The sequence below is a fragment of the Anas acuta genome, chromosome 2 (assembly GCF_963932015.1).
Source record: "Anas acuta chromosome 2, bAnaAcu1.1, whole genome shotgun sequence".
Lineage (NCBI taxonomy): Eukaryota > Metazoa > Chordata > Aves > Anseriformes > Anatidae > Anas > Anas acuta.
In genome coordinates this window covers 123,277,123-123,296,094 of record NC_088980.1, presented here as the reverse complement: position 1 = coordinate 123,296,094, position 18,972 = coordinate 123,277,123, and the positions used below count along the sequence as shown (strand labels likewise).

Below are 18,972 nucleotides of genomic sequence, written 5' to 3'. Positions count from 1 at the left end.
CAAGCAGGCGATCAGGCCCAGTCAGCATGGGTTTATGAAAGGCAGGTCCTGCTTGACAAACCTGATCTCCTTCTATGACAAAGTGACGCGCTGGGTGGATGAAGGAAAGGCTGTGGATGTGGTCTACCTTGACTTCAGCAAGGCTTTTGACACCGTCTCCCACAGCATTCTCCTCATGAAACTGGCTGCTCTTGACTTGGACTGGCACACGCTTCGTTGGGTTAGAAACTGGCTGGATAGCCGGGCCCAAAGAGTCGTGGTAAATGGAGTCAAGTCCAGTTGGAGGCCAGTCACTAGTGGCGTCCCCCAGGGCTCGGTGCTGGGGCCGGTCCTCTTTAACATCTTCATCAATGATCTGGACAAGGGCACCCTCAGTAAGTTTGCAGATGACACCAAGCTATGCGCATGTGTCGATCTGCTCGAGGGTAGGAAAGCTCTGCAGGAGGATCTGGATAGGCTGCACCGATGGGCTGAGGTCAACTGCATGAAGTTCAACAAGGCCAAGTGCCGGGTCCTGCACCTGGGGTGCAATAACCCCAAGCAGAGCTACAGGCTGGGAGATGAGTGGTTGGAGAGCTGCCAGGCAGAGAAGGACCTGGGAGTGATGGTGGACAGTCGTCTGAATATGAGCCAGCAGTGTGCTCAGGTGGCCAAGAAGGCCAACAGCATCCTGGCTTGTATCAGAAACAGTGTGACCAGCAGGGCTAGGGAGGTGATCGTCCCCCTGTACTCAGCTCTGGTGAGGCCGCACCTCGAGTACTGTGTTCAGTTTTGGGCCCCTCGCTACAAGAAGGACATCGAGGTGCTAGAGCGGGTCCAGAGAAGGGCGACGAAGCTGGTGAGGGGCCTGGAGAACAAGTCCTACGAGGAGCGGCTGAGGGAGCTGGTCTTGTTCAGCCTGGAGAAGAGGAGGCTCAGGGGCGACCTTATTGCTCTTTACAGATACCTTAAAGAAGGCTGTAGTGAGGTGGGGGTTGGCCTATTCTCCCACGTGCCTGGTGACAGGACGAGGGGGAACGGGCTAAAGTTGCGCCAGGGGAGTTTTAGGTTAGATGTTAGGAAGAATTTCTTTACCAAAAGGGTTGTTAGGCATTGGAATGGGCTGCCCAGGGAAGTGGTGGAGTCCCCATCCCTGGAAGTCTTTAAAAGACGTTTAGATGTAGAGCTTAGGGATATGGTTTAGTGGGGACTGTTAGCGTTAGGTCAGAGGTTGGACTCGATGATCTTGAGGTCTCTTCCAACCTAGAGATTCTGTGAATCTGTGAAATTCTGTGATTCTATGGTTATTTAAGGTCACATAAGTGTTGGTGCAGATGCCAATATATTTGTTAGGGGCTATATATAAACCAACAGATATCACTCCTGTTTGTACACCAAGGAGAAAATGAGATGCCCTGATCTTTATGCAGCCAGGTACACAGAGAAAGGTAAAACAAGGCCTATTTGCGTTATTTGTTTCTACCAGCGTAATAAAGTAGTAAAACTCAAAGCTAGCAAAAGACAGATAGAACGACTGCCAGAATCTTATAAAGTCAGTAATTGTGACAGGGTTAGCTCCTGATGAGGTTTTTGCAAAATCTAACTTCTATGGTACAGTGTGCAGAAAAGCTCAGCCTCAGGTACCAAGGTCTGTGCCTTCTTCAGGTTAAATGGTAATCATTAAGGTCACCTGCCTTCAGAGCAGGTAACACGGGAATTCTGAAGCAAACTAGCAATGATGCTGCATAAATCTCTAAAGATGGTATTGATCACAGACTGTTCTGGGTCAATATATATGGAGCAACTGTCTGAGATGGTACAAACAGATCAGCTGAGAAAAGACAGAAAACTGGCAACTTCAGAGGACTGAGAACACTGTCAAGAACACTTAAATGAAGTGTTCTTGACACTTCACTTTAATGTGAAATGTCACCACACTTTAATGGCCAGCCTATAGCCAGAGTATCAAAGAATTGCAAAACACAGTATTATTGTGTTAATGACTATTCTGACATACTTGACTTCTCTCTTTATTCATACATTAAATGCCACAAGCCCTGAGGCCAGTGAGATATTCCAATGACATCGCTGTTGCTGCTTACTTGTGTGTTGGATTCATCCATCTGTTCTGTGTTCTTGGAGCCATCTCATAATCTTCCTTCAACTTTTCATTGCTATATTGTGAGAGCATCAACCGGAAAGTGGTGATCTTTTCTCAACTGATGCAAAGCCAATAAATGTCTCACGGCCAACTGCTTCTATTTTTCCTTTTTTAGAACATAGATTTTCCCTTAATGACAAAAAGCTGTGTATCTTGATATATGCTTTCTCATTTATAGGTGAGAAAAGAATGAGACCTGATTTGAGATAACTCTCTCCAGAATTTTGTCATGAAGAAGGAGTATGATTAAAGCCAAAATCGTGTTGTTCAAAGAAAAGACTACAAGCAGCTTTTACTGCATAAAATACTATTTTACTGCCTTAGGTTCCCCCAGTGCAAGACAGTTGGTCAGGCAGGTGTGGTCCTGGATTACCTCCAAGCTAATTACTACCATGAAAAGGGATTCCCTCATCTACAAGTAAGGTCAATGACTTTATTGCTGACGATTTTGCTCTAGAATCAGTACTTTTGTTGGACCTTATTTCATCTATCTGTAGATTGTAGATTTTGATGGAGAGCTCTGTCTTTGGGCAGCAGATTGCTGCAAACGCTGTTTTTCAGCATTGAGCTTGCTGGTTGAAACTACTTCTGAAATTTTTATAATGGCATAAATGAACAAAAAGTGCTGGTACTGGTGCTAGCATTATTTGTTGACTCAGCCAAACATTAAAAGTGTTCTTGGTATTTATTAATACCCATGGTCACTGCCAAAGTTTTGGTGGCCAGTGTGACTGGTTGCCTTGGTCTATCTTTTTTGGTTTGCATGGAAGTAGAGCATTAGTCCTGTTTGTGAGGCTCAAAATACTTTTCAGAAAGCAGCTGTAATGGGTTTATGTGGCAAGGTTTTAGTGGCAGGGGGCTGCAGGGGTGGCCTCTGTGAGGAGAGTCCAGCAGCTGCCCCATGTTAGATATGTGCCAGTTTCAGCTGGCTCCAAAGGGACTCGCCACTGGCCAAAGCCAAGCCAGTAAGTGATGTGTGTGCCTCTGTGAGCGCAGATATAAAAAAATGAAAAAAACTGCTGTGAAATAGCAGGTGGGAGAGTGAGAAATGAGAACCAGTCCTACAGACCCTCAGGTCAGTGCAGCAGGAGGACAGGAGGTGCTCCAGGCAAGCAGCAGCAGTTGAAGGTGGAGTAGGCTGTCCCCCTGCAGCCCATGGGTCCCACATGGAGCAGATCTCCATGCTGCAGCCCGTGGAGGGGCCCCCGGTGGAGCAGGTGGATGTGGCCTGGAGGACGCTGCGGCCCATGGAGAGCCCCCGCAGGAACAGGCCCCAGGACATAGAAGAGGGTGGATGGGGGTGTTTTTGTGTTTCTGTTTGTTTTTGTCATTACTCTAATTAAATTTATTACCTATTATTAACAAGCTAATCTCCCTATGTTGAGTCTGTGTTGCCCATGACAATAACTGTTGAGTGATCTCTTTGTATTGTATTTTCTACCCCTTTCCCTTTGAGGAGGGGAGTGAGAGAGCATTTGTGGTGGAGCTCAGCTGCCCAGCTGAGTAAAACCACCACAGCAGCTAAAATACGAATAAATATTTCCTAAAAGACTACTTAGCCCCTCAACTGTCAGGTTCTGTCTCACTGCCGTAGGTGGCAGAGGGAGTTGGAGGAGTCCATCTACTCTATTTTTTATGGGGCAACCATGACACATATATGCCCTAACAAATGCTGCTATGCAGATTTTACTCATCATTTACTTGTACACTTTCACTTTAGGTATGCTCCCTTTCTAGAATCAGATCCAGCATGGTCAAGGCACAATGTGCAGTTACTTGTTATAAATAAATTATGAACAGTTGTCTGATTCTCTACTGGAAGAAACAGGGACACCTCAGAAAAGGGAAGCAAAGTGCATGAGAAAAAATAGTTCCCAAGTACTACTGGTCATAATCCAGAAGACAGTCTCTCTGTAAGGTTTTGGATAGTACATACATTCATTCACATGGTTATCTGTATAAGGTATTACTAATTCAGTGTTTCCTTACTGAAATTTTAGTACCACAATGAGTCTATAATGTATTCCACATATCTGTTTAGTTCATTCAATGTGCTATCATTAATCAACAAAAAAAAGTTTTAAATTGGAAGAATAAAAAGTTTAAATTGAATTAATAAAATCACTAAGATAAAATTCAAAACATTGTTTTGTTATTTTTATTTAAAAGTATCATGCTTGTTAAGAAACATTTCAGGTACCTGCAATCCATCACAGAATTAAAAAGCTGGATAAATATAGAACACACGCATTTTTCATTCTACTGGATGTTTCAGAAAGTGACAAAGGAAGATTACATCATCTCTAAAAGCAACTATAACATGGTTTTGCTGAGATATTGCAGTACAGTATTACATTAAAATAGTGTAATGGATTTCGTTTGAATATTTCCACAAAGCCCACTAAATATCATAAATGATGAAGGACTTAACCCAGTGTTTTCATAATTAACATGAACTAGATTTCATTCTTTTTTCTAAAATGAACAGGTTTCAAAATGCTACATAGCCTAAACTTCTGCAACTAATTACTTTAATTAAAACTATATGTCTGAGAATGTAATTGACTCTAAGTACATTGAAAGCAAAATCTTACAATTTACTACACAATGTAGTAAATGCTTATTGTCTGTCCTCTTTGAAGCTGAATTTGGCACAAACGAGGTCATGATCTAGGACACAAACAATCAGTTACCTTGGAACAGATTGTGGCGTTCGATCCCTCACTCCTAAATTCTTGGCTGTGTTTTGTACTCTTGCACCCTGTGAGAAAAAAAAAAAAAAAAAAAAAAAAGTAACAAGTTTGTTTCATTAATTTCAGCTCAAGTTGGAAAGTTCTCTGAACTCTCTAGATGAATTTAACACTTGATTATAACAAATCAATACATATTGTCAATGTCCCAGAATAACTCTCCTCTTTGGAAGTGACTATCAAGTTATGTCATTACTTAAAAATATATACAAACAAAAATGCGTGAAACCAACAATTTACATCCAAAACTGAGCTGCACTGGTAACATGATTACTGCACTGGTAACATGATTTTTCCCTAGTTTACTAGGGAAAAGACCATCAAATACCAAAAGTCTACAGCTAAAGGGGGAGCTAAATCCAGTCTCTAAATTCCCAGCATACAGGACCGAAAACAGGAGGCGTAAACTGTAGGAGAAGAAAAAAAATACTTAAATGAGGCACCAAGTAAGATAGTAGAATACAAAGGATAAAAAAAAAAAAAGAAGAAAAAAAAAACAAACACACTGGAATAGATGGCTTGGAAAGCACTGTTCATCTCTTCCCTCCAGCTTCCCTCACCACACCACACAGCTTGGTGTCATCAGCAAACTTGCTGACTGTGTGCCCAATCCCATTGTCCATGTAACCAAAGACGTTAAGCAGCACCAGTCCCAATACTGACCCCGTAGGGACACCACTTCTCACTGATCTCCATTTGGAGATTGAACCATTGACTGCAACTCTTTGAGTGTGTCCATCCAGCCAACTCCTTACTCACCAAACAGTCCATCTGTCAAATCCATGTTTCTCCAATTTGGAGACAAGGATATCATGCAGGACAGTGACAAAGACTTTATATAAGTAAAGCTGATGGCTAAAAAGTTGGACAGGATGAGTTCAGACCCTCATCACCTTCAATGAACTTTCCTCAGTCCCATAATGTAAAATTTTATCATAATAAAAAAAAACATAACAGACTGCTACTGGCTGAGATTGGTATACGATTAACATAACTGAGAGCAAAAATATACATATAAATGGGAAAACTATCAAAATTAATCACAAGTAGATCCTGAACTTCAGTGCTGTGACTACCTCTAAGGAAAAAAAAAAAAAAAAAAAAGCCTATTTTTACTTACATCACTCACTAGATAAATTTTAGTATCTTGCTCACATAATAAATCAAATGTGTTGATTTAAAAAGGAGCCTAGCTTTATACAACCATGTAATTTATAGTTTAGCAGGAGTACAAATCAGACCTTCCTTACAACCACCAGATTCTTACTTCTTTTGAAGAAAAGCACACAAGAATTGCTATCAACTTCCTACATGCCATCTCCTAGTTTCTATTGAGCACTATTACACCATTTTTATTTCAATATACTGCTAATTTATAGTCCTCCCCTATTATTCTAATACCTGTAACAATGTAAATATTGACACTGTTTGTCTCATGTATGTATAAAAGCCTGTTCTGTTTTGTGGCAGAATGCTTTTCTCTGTGTACCAGTACTGCCAAACCACTCATGAAAAATGTCATTAGCTCTGGGGAAATGCTACCATTAATCTGGACTCTTTTATAGGAACAAGTATTCTTATTGCCATGAGAAAAAAAATAATAGGTTTATTTTCAAGCTACACACTAATTTAAGGATGGCAAAAACCAGTAACATAAAGAAAATAGATTCTCTTTATGGCCCACTCAAAGAGCTCTAAATCAGCATCATTCTGATGAGAACTATTCAAAACGTGGTGCTATTATCATACTTCTGAGGAAAGTAATCTGGAGAGGCATGGAAAAATTCCTCACTCACTTAAAAGATAACAATTTCTGTTAGCCTTTTCTGCTCATCAGCTTTTTAGTTACCTTTCTTTCCTATACCCCTGTGCCATCCTGCAGTTCCTTTTCTAGGCCTCTCCATCTTTGACACTTTTTGGTGTATCCTGAAGACACACTTACGTCAGTGTGCTTTATATAGTATTTTATAGGTATAGGTGTTTATGTGAATACACATACATGAGTAAATAAAGTTTGTAAATGGTGGTTGTGATGTTATAAATAAAAATTTTGACAAAACATCAATCTAGACTGAGTCAGCAAATGAAAAAGAGGAAGTCACTTAACTAAAACCATCCCACACACCCAAGCGCATACCAACTCTCATAAGTTGGTCTCTTTTCTTTAGTTCTTGCAGAACAGGTGCTTGCAAATACCAAATTATAACTGACAAGGGCAATTACTTCGAAAATTGTTCCAATACAGTCAGGGCTATTACAAGTCTTTTTAAACATGACCATGACCTCATTCAATTTAAAAGAAAAACACACTTCTTGAGGTTATCCATTCAATTAGGTGTCTCCAGTTATTCAGTACTAGTGCCCCAAACCGGAAAAGATATCACTTTCTGGAAGAGAGAATATGCCTATGTGTAAAGTTGATGCTGCTAGGAACTAACGTTATTGGCTTCTCCAGAATACCAGATGAAATAGATGTCCTTTCATTTGTACCCCCATCTGGTTAGTCTCTCTTTATTCAAAAAAAATAAAAAATAAAATAAAATAAAAATCAGGTTGTAAATGGGATATCAAAAGTCTTTCATAGATATATACACACTAAGACAAGATACATGTATTGTCTTTACCTAGATGTTCCACAACAAACCCCAAGAATTTTTTTGTTATTGTCTCTTTTTTCCGCCTCCAAGTTTTATGGCCTGCATTACACTCCTGACAGCTAAATCCTACAGATGCTTTAAGCATTAAATCCAGAAAGTTTCTAGAAAACACAATGGAGTGCTGTTGGAATTACTCCAAAACATTTAGAATTTAATGGAGGGTTATATTTCTACTACAGAACTCCAAGACTGATTTAAAATTACAACAAAAGATTATTACTCTATTAAATGCCATAGCAGTTTCCTGCAAGAGGAAGGATGTGTGAACAAATTCTGGCTTGATATACCAGCAGACTTTTACAGTGTCTGTGGGTGGTATTGAGATATTGGTATCTTTAACAGCTATTGATCACCTGCTGTTTTACTTCAGAGAATGTAGGCCCACTAAAGGCTTTTTTCTACATCTCTTTTTGAGCAAGTCTTAGTACAGCTATAGCAGCTCTGAACCATTAGCAAGTTGCTTACATCTTGTCTTTCATTTTCATTTAGTGGGTTGCAGAATACCCACATATGAATCAGCATTTCTGATAACTTTCTAGAACTGTACATTGAAAATGTGCTGTTTGACAGAACACAAGCAGACATAATCACAACTCTATGTCCAGGTTCTTTCATTGTAAAATACCCAAACCTGATTTTTGTTTAGAACTTCAGGGGTAAACACATCAACATATAAATGCAAGTTTATCCTTGTACAGCATTAGCTTCTTTTAATGTCGAGTTAAGGGTACAATTCCTAACAGACCTACATGACTCAAGAACCTTGAGGGTATTTATACATTTCAAAACTTAGTTTATGTACTAAATAAAGTGAAAGCCATATACAAACAGGAATGTGTCTAATTATTCAGATGTACCCATGTTAGGCAGCAAATCTTACATATAAGATAAAATAAAAATATATGGCTTGAGATTTATATCTCAACTAATATAGAAATATCTACATGATTGCTTTAACAAACCAAAGGTGTGGCCAGGAATACATATTCTTCTATCTATGATGAGTTAGAAATACCATACCGTTGCTTAATCATTTCCATAACTAAACTGTGATTTCTGCACAGAATATATATCAGAACTTATGAAAATAATGAAACTAGATACAAATCAAAAGCCAGATATAATTAATCTTGTTTTATCTGTGATTAATTATTCCAGTATTATCTTTTTCCTTTTAATTCAATGTTGAATTTGTCTCTCTTTGACTTCTGCATCCTCTGTCTTGCTATGCCTTTGTCATACAGTTGAAAGTTACCACAGGCTGAGATATATGTTCCACATGCACACATACTGATTAAGCCCCCACCCACTCAACCTCTCTTTGATCAACTGAATAGGTTGAGCTCTTTAATCTTCACTTCATAAGGCTTGTCTAACAACCTCTGGACCATTCATGCTCCTACTCTGAACTCTTTCCAAGACTCCAATCATGCTTTTGAAAGCATTTATCTGATAACAAGATATTCTAGGAGCTGTTCCATTATAGGGTAGAGTGTATTCTCCATTTGCAGTTGATATTTCCTTTAAATCCAGCATTTTTTGGTCATGCCTTTGCACTAAGAGGTCATGTTGAGTTGGTTATCCATTCGCAACAGCTTCTAAATCCTAATATTCTCTTATGACAAACATGAAATACACAATTTGAAACAAGCACAATGTCCTTGGGAATCTTGCCTGCAAAGTTAAGAACCGCAGTATTTATCTTCCACTCCCATCCTGCCCTTCCCCTTCATTCAGAATAAGTAATTTTATTAACAACGATAGCTAATGGTCTTACGTTATTTTTATGGATGATAATTATTATAATAAAGATTCTCAGACTACTCTGAAGACAATACCATATCAGTTACTATACAAAAACCTTCAGTAAAATCATAACCCTGTAAAAATTATGAACCATTTACACATGCACAGAAAGCAAGCATCTGGTTAAAAACAGCCTGTTCCATCATGAAAAAACAAACAAACAAAAAACCTTTGAGTCAAAATTCAGAGAAGAGAATAAAACAAAATCAAAACACAGCAAAAATACCAAGCTAAGAAAACTCACACAGACAGTAACATAATGATAAGATGGGGGTTATAATTGTTTGGTCAAGGATTGCTAGGAAACAGCAAAGTATTACCCACGGAGAGTGCCTTACCTGTTTGCGCATGACATCTGTAGCTTGCATGATATAGCGAGGTGGGAGCCCATGGCTCCGGGCCAGAATGATTGCCTGCTCCAGGGTAACACTCAGGGTGCAGCTGCAAGAGAAAACTGAGGTCAGCTGTCTGCTAGCAATAGTATACTACAAATAATTGCCATACACTAATATAATTTAAGAATAATTTTATTTTTAAAAAGTCATAAATAAAAAGAATACACAGTATACCTGCCCCCCAGTACTCCCAAACACTCCAAACCTTGCAAGTATTAGCCTGGACACAAAAAGTTTATTAAATGCAAAGATTTTGAGCATAATGTTACTGCTGAGTTTCAACCAAAGGCATTTGCATTTTTTGTTTATTAAAAAAATAAAATAAAAAAATCCCACAACGCTAACTATGGCTTGGCAAGCACATGATAGAGTGACAACGCAAATAGAAGAAAATTTTTTAATTGCAGAAATCCTTTTCCAGTTGACTCTCACAGAAGTTCTCTCAGCCTCTGCTGCAGACCCCAGCTTTGGTGCCAGGGTCCTGATCTGTTGCCATGAACTGAGCTTGGGTATTCTCATGGCATGTTGTTACAGTGCAGTTTAAATAAAGAGATATTTACGCTTTCAGAAAAGAAAAGAAATGAATTCCTTCAAATAAATTGTCCTCTCCTACTTTGCCATCTTTTTCAAGTAAACACTTGAGGACAAAAACCTCTCCTGGGTACCACATCCTAGTGAAAAGGCTGTAATTGCTTTGTCAGAGCAACCAGGAAACTTTCGGAGCCAAAGATCTTTGCTGTAGGAAAACCTGTCATTACGGCAGACAAGAAGGAATAAGGAAAGTCACTTTGGACATGCCAACTGCCTTCAGTTGTCATGGTAAGAACAATGAAGGATAGGCAGCTTCTCACACAATCAAACCAAAGCTATAGAAGACTTCAAGATAAAGGCAACAACACTGAGTAGGAACAGTCAGGTACTTTGTGAAAAGCACAACATGTCTGAAGGCTGCTACCATCCAAGTGCTGAGAATGGCTGCGTTTTGTACCACTAAGAAGCTTGATGATTTTTCTCTTCACAGCCAAACAACAAGAATCAAATCCCTTTGAGTAGAAATATGAGGTGCATAGAAAATGATCCCACCTCAGCAGAACCTGACAAAAGCTGCATACTTCAAGTTCAAATAATAAAAACTAAGACACATGGTTCAAACATACTTTTGAGCAGCCTTTTGGCAAAATCCCGACTAAAAGATTCTGCATAGCTTATATTATGCACACAGAACAGACAATATGTTTCAATCAAACACTCATTTTGCTGAGCAGAAGATCTGTAGGAGGAAAAATGTGTCTGCACTTATTTTCTTACTGAAAAAAAAATCCACCATCCTGACATGTTTTAAAAAGCAATAAGCAAATTTATGGACTGTAAAAAAGTTTCCCAGTGGTTAGTGCAAAAGATATTTAATTTGATCTTTATCTTTATTACTGGTCTTTTGTGTTTTTTTTGTTTGTTTGTTTGTTTGTTTTTAAAGTATAAAGTAAATGAGTTTCTTTGGTAATGCAATATTTTTTATTCCCTGGTTACTTGTATACACTTACACCAAAGTTAACTTGGAGCAAAAGTCTATTGATCTTTTCTGTTATATGTTTGATTAAGGTGCATAACAGTTAAACGTTAGACTAGGAATTCTCCATGTCATGTTCTCATCTTGTCTTTGAAAGGTTAAGTATTGCATAAATAAAGAAGTACATGCTCATAATACTTACAGCACCAAAATCTGAAACATCTAACTTTCAAGAACAGACTGCAAAGGAAGCTTTGTCCTATTTACAACTGGAAAAAGCAAAAGTAGCTGAAAACTAATTTGACAGATGTAATCTATGCCAGGCAAAAGTCTCTCTGTAGGTGTAATGGAGGTTAATGGGCTCAAAGTACAGCTTTCAACCAAACAATTATTGCCAACATTCCCATAAATCCCATCTTCCTGGAACCCAAAAGGCTGAAAGAACAAAAAAAAATCATGTTCTCCATGCATGAATCAAAACTAACAAAGGAACATTGTGGTTTCTATGGATTTATATGGATTATAACAAAGGTCAGCTTGAAGAATTAGACACAAACACTAATCTTGCAATTGGAAAAGACTGCCAAACTGTTCTCTATCCCAAACCTGAAGAAATGGCCACTGATCATGGATATTATGAGTTACCTGTATTTTGATAATTCCAACCACAAATCAGAAACAAGGTTGCCAAACATGCAAAGACATAACCAAAGTGAGAAAAACATGGACAAACTATTGTAATGAAGATTTCTTTAATAGGCTACTCTGATAATCTGTGTTTCATGATTATACTGTAGTTATTGCCAAACATTGAAGAGCTCACCTCAAGGCACAAAAATAATAATTCTAAAAATAATATTGGCGTGTTATTAGAAATTAGCAGTGAAGACACTTAAGATGACAGCAATGATGATGTTAACTATTGGCACACCTCTTTAATAAAAGATTTTATATTCAAGGTTAAATTCTACAGTAATGCTGGTTAGATACATCCACTATTTCTTTTAAAAACATTTTAACATACTTTAAAAAGTAAAAATGTCAAAATAAGACCAGTGGCATGATTTCATTTCATTATAATATTTCATCAGAGATTGATAGATTTTATTTCTCTTGAAGCATGTAAAAGGTCTGAGGAATGGCAGCCCTAAAACCAGAATTTAAATAAAAATGATTGTGTATGGCTTTTGTCCTGTAGTTATGACATAAGTATACTACTTTCTAAATACAACAAAAACAACACTGAAATAGCTTTGTTTTGGTTGTAAAGTAAATCAATAAAACATTGTCCTCCTATAAAACGGATCATAAACCTTTCCACAGGGTTATGCTGAACTGACTCATGAATAGATGAACATTTACATGCTGGTGCTTTCTCCCAGCTTTTAAAGTATAGTTTTTGAGTCACTACATATTCATTATCACAAATCAAACTGTTCTGGAAACCAGCTGTAGAAGAAACTAATCCACACACAAAACATCAGATGGTAAGATGGAAGAGTCATAACTGGAAGTACCTCAGGAATAAGACTGCCAAGCACACAGAGATTAACCAAATGTAAATTTAAACCAATACAACTTGTACAATTTTATGAAAAAGTTTGAAAGCTGGGAATTCCTAATATGGTAAGACTGTCCTGGTAGTCTAGGCAAGGTTCAGTATCAAGGACTATCAGCAAATACATGCAATATATAGTAATTCACCCTTCTCCCCCATTTTGAGAGGTAATAAGCAGATGGCATTAAAGTTTACAAAACAATTTGGAAGCATTTCTGGCCATCAAAAGTATCTGGTCATTTGCATGCACTCAGCCCAGACAAACCAAACAAGGAAAATATCAGTTAAAGAAAAAGAAAAAAGATAAAAAATAACTCCTTCCAATGCTCTCCTAACATTCTGTTACAGAAAGCATAAATTCCAAATCCATATCTATTTACATTGTAAACAAATCAAAATCTGTTTTCACTCCCTCTTTTTTCCTATTATCCCTTCTTTTATGTCAGAAAAAAAAACAAAAGACCCAAATTCATTATCTCAGAATTCATGACAGTCAGAATCAGAAATTCCCTGCCTTGACAGATCACAGCAGCATCACAGCACAGGCATTTGGCTTTTCCAGTGCAACTGGGCTGAGAATTCCTCATTTCACCCATTTGGTTTCCAAGGGGGAACAGAAGGGGCTGCAGCTGCTCCCAGCCCCTGCCTGCTATCTCCTGCCTCTCTTCAGTCATGGTAATATTGATTTGAAGATTGCATACAAACTTTCAAGTATCTTCTGTATCAGACCATTCGGAATAAAAGACGTTAAACCATTTTCTATCACCAATAGTCCCCAGCAGAAGAATTCATTTGTGGTGTGTTTTTTTTTCTTTTTTTTTTTCTTTTTTTGTTTTTTTTTTTTTTTGGTTGGTTGTTCATGGGATTTGATTTTTACAAAAGCAAATCTATTGGATAGACATACACTGAAAAACTGAGTTGTAAAAGAGGAGAACAGAAAATTTCAGAGAAATGGATTATTTCATGACAGATTATTTAATGTCACTCGAAAGGAAAAATACTCTAAGTTCATTTATACTACCTACAGAGCTGCCAGCAAGTGAAGTTTATATCTATGTTACCAGAGTTAAAAGAATTTAAATCATTCAGTTCATTCTCAGGTTTCAAATAGGATTCCAGCCATCCCACATCCAAAGATGCACCAGAGCATCTCTCAGAAAAATGCCCTAAACAGAAAAGATGAAGTAAAATGAACTGGTTTAGTAGTTACCACATCAGTTACTGCAGAGATGTCAAAATGAATTATGCTCTGGCTATGTGAACAGAAAAGGAAAAGGATGCATGTGTGCTTAGTCTAATTAAAATTTAAAGCTCCTACTCAACATGTAATTTAATGTCATTGTTATACTTTTAATTAACTTTCTTTCTATACATCATAAGCTAATTACACCCACCTTTTAAGCCAGTTACACTATTAAGTATGGACTTGTTTCCATTGTCATTTAAATTAATGCTTAAACAGCAGCTATTATTTTAGGGATAATTCTCTATAATTACTAATGATGGCTGGGTAACGTATACTAATTTTGATGAGGAACCCAAAGAAGGAAATAGACCATGATAAACTAAAAAGGAAGGGAAATGCTCAGGATTATCTGTAATAAGCATAAAATCTGTAGATATGTCTAGCTGAAGACTATTTATTATCTTAGACTCAGATTTCTAAGCTGGTATTATTGTGGGACTATGACTCCATGCAGGCAAAATTTGAAGTTTTGATTTTCTATGCCCATACACTGAAAGTCTGGTGAACAGAAATTTAGTTTTTTTTCTCACAGGGAGAGGAAAGTTCAGCCAGCCAACAGGCATTAGAGATAAAATGTGCATGAAGTTCTGTACAATAAACTACGATACTGCAATTTACAATTACAATAAAACTTTACTGGAGTTCAGGACTTATGTTCAGTCCCTTTATGAACATTATAATGAAGCTGAGATGTTCCCAGTGTGGATAGATCACTACTCCAAAATCAGGCTTGGACTGAGTGCATCCAATGAAGGTTTGTTCAAAACTTCTCATATTCTGCCAACATATAGCAAGACATTACCCTGTATGTGAAATATATTTGTTCCATTATGATGGCTCAGTAATAATAAACAATGCTTCAAAAAGTGACTCTTTGTGGAAAATACTACTCTGCCAAAAAGAAATGAATAGTTCATAATTAAAGGAATGTCTGCCTCTTAGCTATTAAGCATCAGCATGTACAAGGTTCCTTCACGAGAGGCACCACTGTGATTAAGCAGTTGTGCAAACCTCAAAATAAATATATCCCAACTCCTTTGTTGGGCATACATCAACCATACCACAAGAAGATAATCAAAACCAGCTCTAACAGGTATTTTCAAACACAAGCTATCAACGAAGTCCTGACTTGCTGAAGTAGATCACATGGGCTTAATCAAGCCAAGGAATCAGTCCTGGGAGGTAAGTATACATCAGCCATGTTTTAGACCTAATCATGGTTAATGGCTTCTTTTGTAGTTTACAAATATAGTTTTAATCAGGTTTACTAAATTCAACATTAGTTGAATTTATTATACCATTAATTATGTTTTTGTTTGATGAAAGAACAGCATTTCCAGAAGATTCAAAGTATCCCATGCCTTTTGGTTGCTTATTCTTAGTGATAATTCAAAAAAATAAAAAAATAAAAAATAATCTAAAAACAAATGAAAACCAAACTTCAGCCATTTCTCTTGTTCTGTACAGAACATCTTTCACTTTAAAGGCTTCTCCTAAGTAGGCAAGTAAACCAATTTGCTGGAAAATTGGAATTTATTTCTTGTCTTGTAAGATTTTGGGTTATTCGGTTAATTCTTCCACCTCAGAATTAAAATAATAATAATAACAATAACAATAATAATAATAATAATAATAATAATAATAAATATTTGGATCATTTTGATTAAGTTTAAGTTTTTAATGCTAGATTGTTCTAGACAATTTGTTCAACTTTTGCTGTAATATTTTTTTTTTATGGAAGAATGAGATTCTCCCAAAGACCTGGATTGCAGGTAAGGCAATACTGCAGGAACTGAAGAGCAAGAGGATGTTTCTACATAGCAAAGTGATCATGTTGTGTATCAGCTCTATTGTTAAATGTCTATCCTGGTCTATAACATCACAAGGAATCCAAAAGAAAAAAGAACACATTGAAATCCATATTAGTAACAAGTTAGATCAATCTATCTGTCTCATTGCATTTCTCTGCATTTTCAGATTGCATTTTAAACAGAATTTAAAATATGTAGGTGAACCCATAACTATAGTCCTTTGCATACATATTAGAGATGAACAAAGCAAAAACATATAAGGTTGCCTATGAAAGGCATATACGGATCACAATAAAATGATTATCACTGTAGAAACAATTTATTTGTGCTAAATGTCTTGTTTATATTATCTTAAGACAAATTTCTGCATATTGATCACACAAACTGTTTCCAAATATTAACCAGCACGATGAAATACTCTGCTATCTTAAACAATTTTAGGAAAACAGAAATTTTGTTTATGTTTAAGTAGGCAAGGTATCACAAACATACACTAATTGCAGACAGGCATAATAAAACTGCAGTTAAAAAAAATAAATAAATCACTAAATGGAAAGTTAGCAGGACTAAAAGCAAAAGATGGAGAGAAGCAAGAATTAGTTCCTCAGCTCACGCTGACAGACCCCTAAAAGTATCTTATTGGTCCCTGAAAACCTTCTTACTGTGGTGCTCAGGAGTTATATCTACAAAACTTCAAGTAGATTTCTTTTTTCTGGCACAGAGTCATTTAGCTCAGAACTAAATTCCTACTTAAAAATAAATAAATAAATAAAATTCTGAAATAATCTAAAAGAAAAATCTTATCATAGAATGTCTACAATATAAAGTCAGCGTCCAGGGTTCCTATTTTTCACCATGTTTTATCTGATTCAAAAAAAGGCAGCTGGCCACAATGGACAGCTTATGGTGTTACTCTGCTTCACTGTGTGGAAGATGGAGCCAGTTTAGCTGGGTTTTGGGATCTGTGTCAGCTGCAGGAGACAGCATAATCAACCCTTGGCAAAACCTGCCTCATCATTCAGCTGAGTGCCTGCCAGCCAGAACCCCACCGCTTGAAGGATGGCAACGCTAAGAGACTTTCTGGAGGGGAAATTAAAATTCAGAGAAAATAAGACAGTGATTTTTCTGGTGGTTCATCAAGATTATAAAAGACTTCTCTCAATCCTTCAGGAAATGCAAAATTTTAAACAAGCATGGGATTTGTTTCATTTGGATGCTTTAAATGATTCCTTTGAGCCTGTAAGGCCTATGGTCCCTGAATAGGCTTCTGCAGCTGCTGCACCTAATTTCATTTTGGCATGGAAAGAGGCTAGGGCATGTCTGTGCTCTGTAGTCTGCTCTTCTCCTTCAAGCAGGAGCTAACATCATGATTCAATAAAATTTAAAAGTGCCTTTCATCACCTACATTTGTACAGAGTGATTACAACTTCAAACAGAATGAATACAAGACAGCAGAGCATTGTTTATGGGGCGGCAGTTGACTGGCAGGCAGAAATATAATTATGGATGACAAAAAAAAGGAAAAACAGAAATATAAACTATTGATTTATTAGACTACTTTAGAGTTCTCCTCCTAATGTTGAGCAACAAGGCGTGTTCACTTATGACAATCCAAAAGGAGTTTCTAGTACTTACATCACTTTGGACAGAGAAGGTTAAAGAGACTTATTTTTCCTCATCCTTGCTTATCTGGTGATTGAAATATATTTGAAAAGAAATGCTGTCTGAAATAGATATAGGATTTCAGACTGTCATATAAATTGGTAAACATATTGACATAGTAAAAATCAAAGCAAAGCAATCACTGGCAATTCAAAATCTCCAGTATTATCTTGGATACAGGGATGAACATGTGAACTCTGTCAAGCTGTTTTAGCCTAGTGCAGTGTGAAAAGCAATTTAATATGGATCACAGAGAAGTTAGAAACCAAGTAACTGCTGATCCAGAGATCAGCAATCACTGTCAAAGCAGACAAAGCTGATGTTTCATAGTGCTTGGCCTCTTCTGCATTGGGACTGCTAGCCAGCACTTCCCTTCAAGCTTTCTGGGATTTGCTTCCAGTTAGGAGAGGAAAGGTGACATCAACCCCCATTGTCAATCCATGACACCTAAGTTAAGAAAACACTGAAAAGGCTCTCCAATCAGTTCAGTAGCTGACAGATAAATTGAGTGAGGGAGTTCAGGTTTAAAGTATATTAAATAATGTAAACTGACAGATGAACAGTTTGCTCAGTTCTCACTCCCCAGGAGCAAAAGATGCTGACCAGCAGAGAGCCCTGAACTCCTCCACAGACTCAGAGATTCCCTTTCATAAGCAACCAACTACAGAAATTAGGCTGTGTTGGATTTTTTATTTTTCATTTATTTTAGAAGCAACCTTGCAAGGAGTTCATTATTATTCACTTTTAAGCTGTCAAGAAGACTAATACATGAAGAACATACTTTAAAAGTTAACCTGAAAGCACTATTCACATCTTTCCAACATCTGCTTGCCTAGCGGTATCAGTAGATAATAACTGTTTTCAGTTCATTAAATGCCTGTAGCATAGTGCTAAAAACTTCAGTTGTGAGCTCATTGGACCTACAAAACATGGATTTCTGCAACTAGTTGCATTCCAGAACTTCATAGCATTTAGTTTCTAAGAACACAGAAGGCCAGATGTATTGCTGAATACAACCAGGAAAATATATCCTCTCTTACTAAAAACAGTAACATCAACTCTAAAAAGTTAACTTACAATTTAAAGAACTTTACTTTGTATGATTATCTGCTCTGATTAAATAATATTCCATTAAAAAAAAGCAGAATTAAGCCTCGCAGACTGCAGACAACAGGCAAAATCTTCTGTGTCTATGGGACTGGATCGCATCCAGCTTTTTATTCTTCCTTTTGTCCTCCTCACAGGACTTCATGATGCTGCAAGACAGTTTCACTCTACAAAGCAGCAGCAAGGGGAGTAGGTTCAGAAAAACACAGCACAATTTAGCAGCAGAAATTTCAGGAACAAAATTCACAAGCATGCATGCAAGTTGGAGACAAAACAAGCTTTCTATCTGGGCAAAGGCAATTTCAGAGTGCCAAAAAGCAGAGGATATTTAGA

The 18,972-nt window shown here is 37.3% G+C and overlaps 1 protein-coding gene across 2 annotated transcripts in view; it reads right to left on the bottom strand.

The window, feature by feature from the left end:
• PREX2 (phosphatidylinositol-3,4,5-trisphosphate dependent Rac exchange factor 2) overlaps positions 1 to 18,972 on the bottom strand; it is a 179,542-nt gene that overhangs the window by 6,986 nt on the left and 153,584 nt on the right. For both annotated transcript variants that reach the window (XM_068672027.1, XM_068672028.1), the window contains 2 exons: positions 9,692 to 9,794; positions 4,834 to 4,901 (listed from right to left, as the gene is read on the bottom strand). In XM_068672027.1, the coding sequence (XP_068528128.1) occupies positions 4,834 to 4,901; positions 9,692 to 9,794 (171 nt within the window). The remainder of the gene's footprint in view (positions 1 to 4,833; positions 4,902 to 9,691; positions 9,795 to 18,972) is intronic.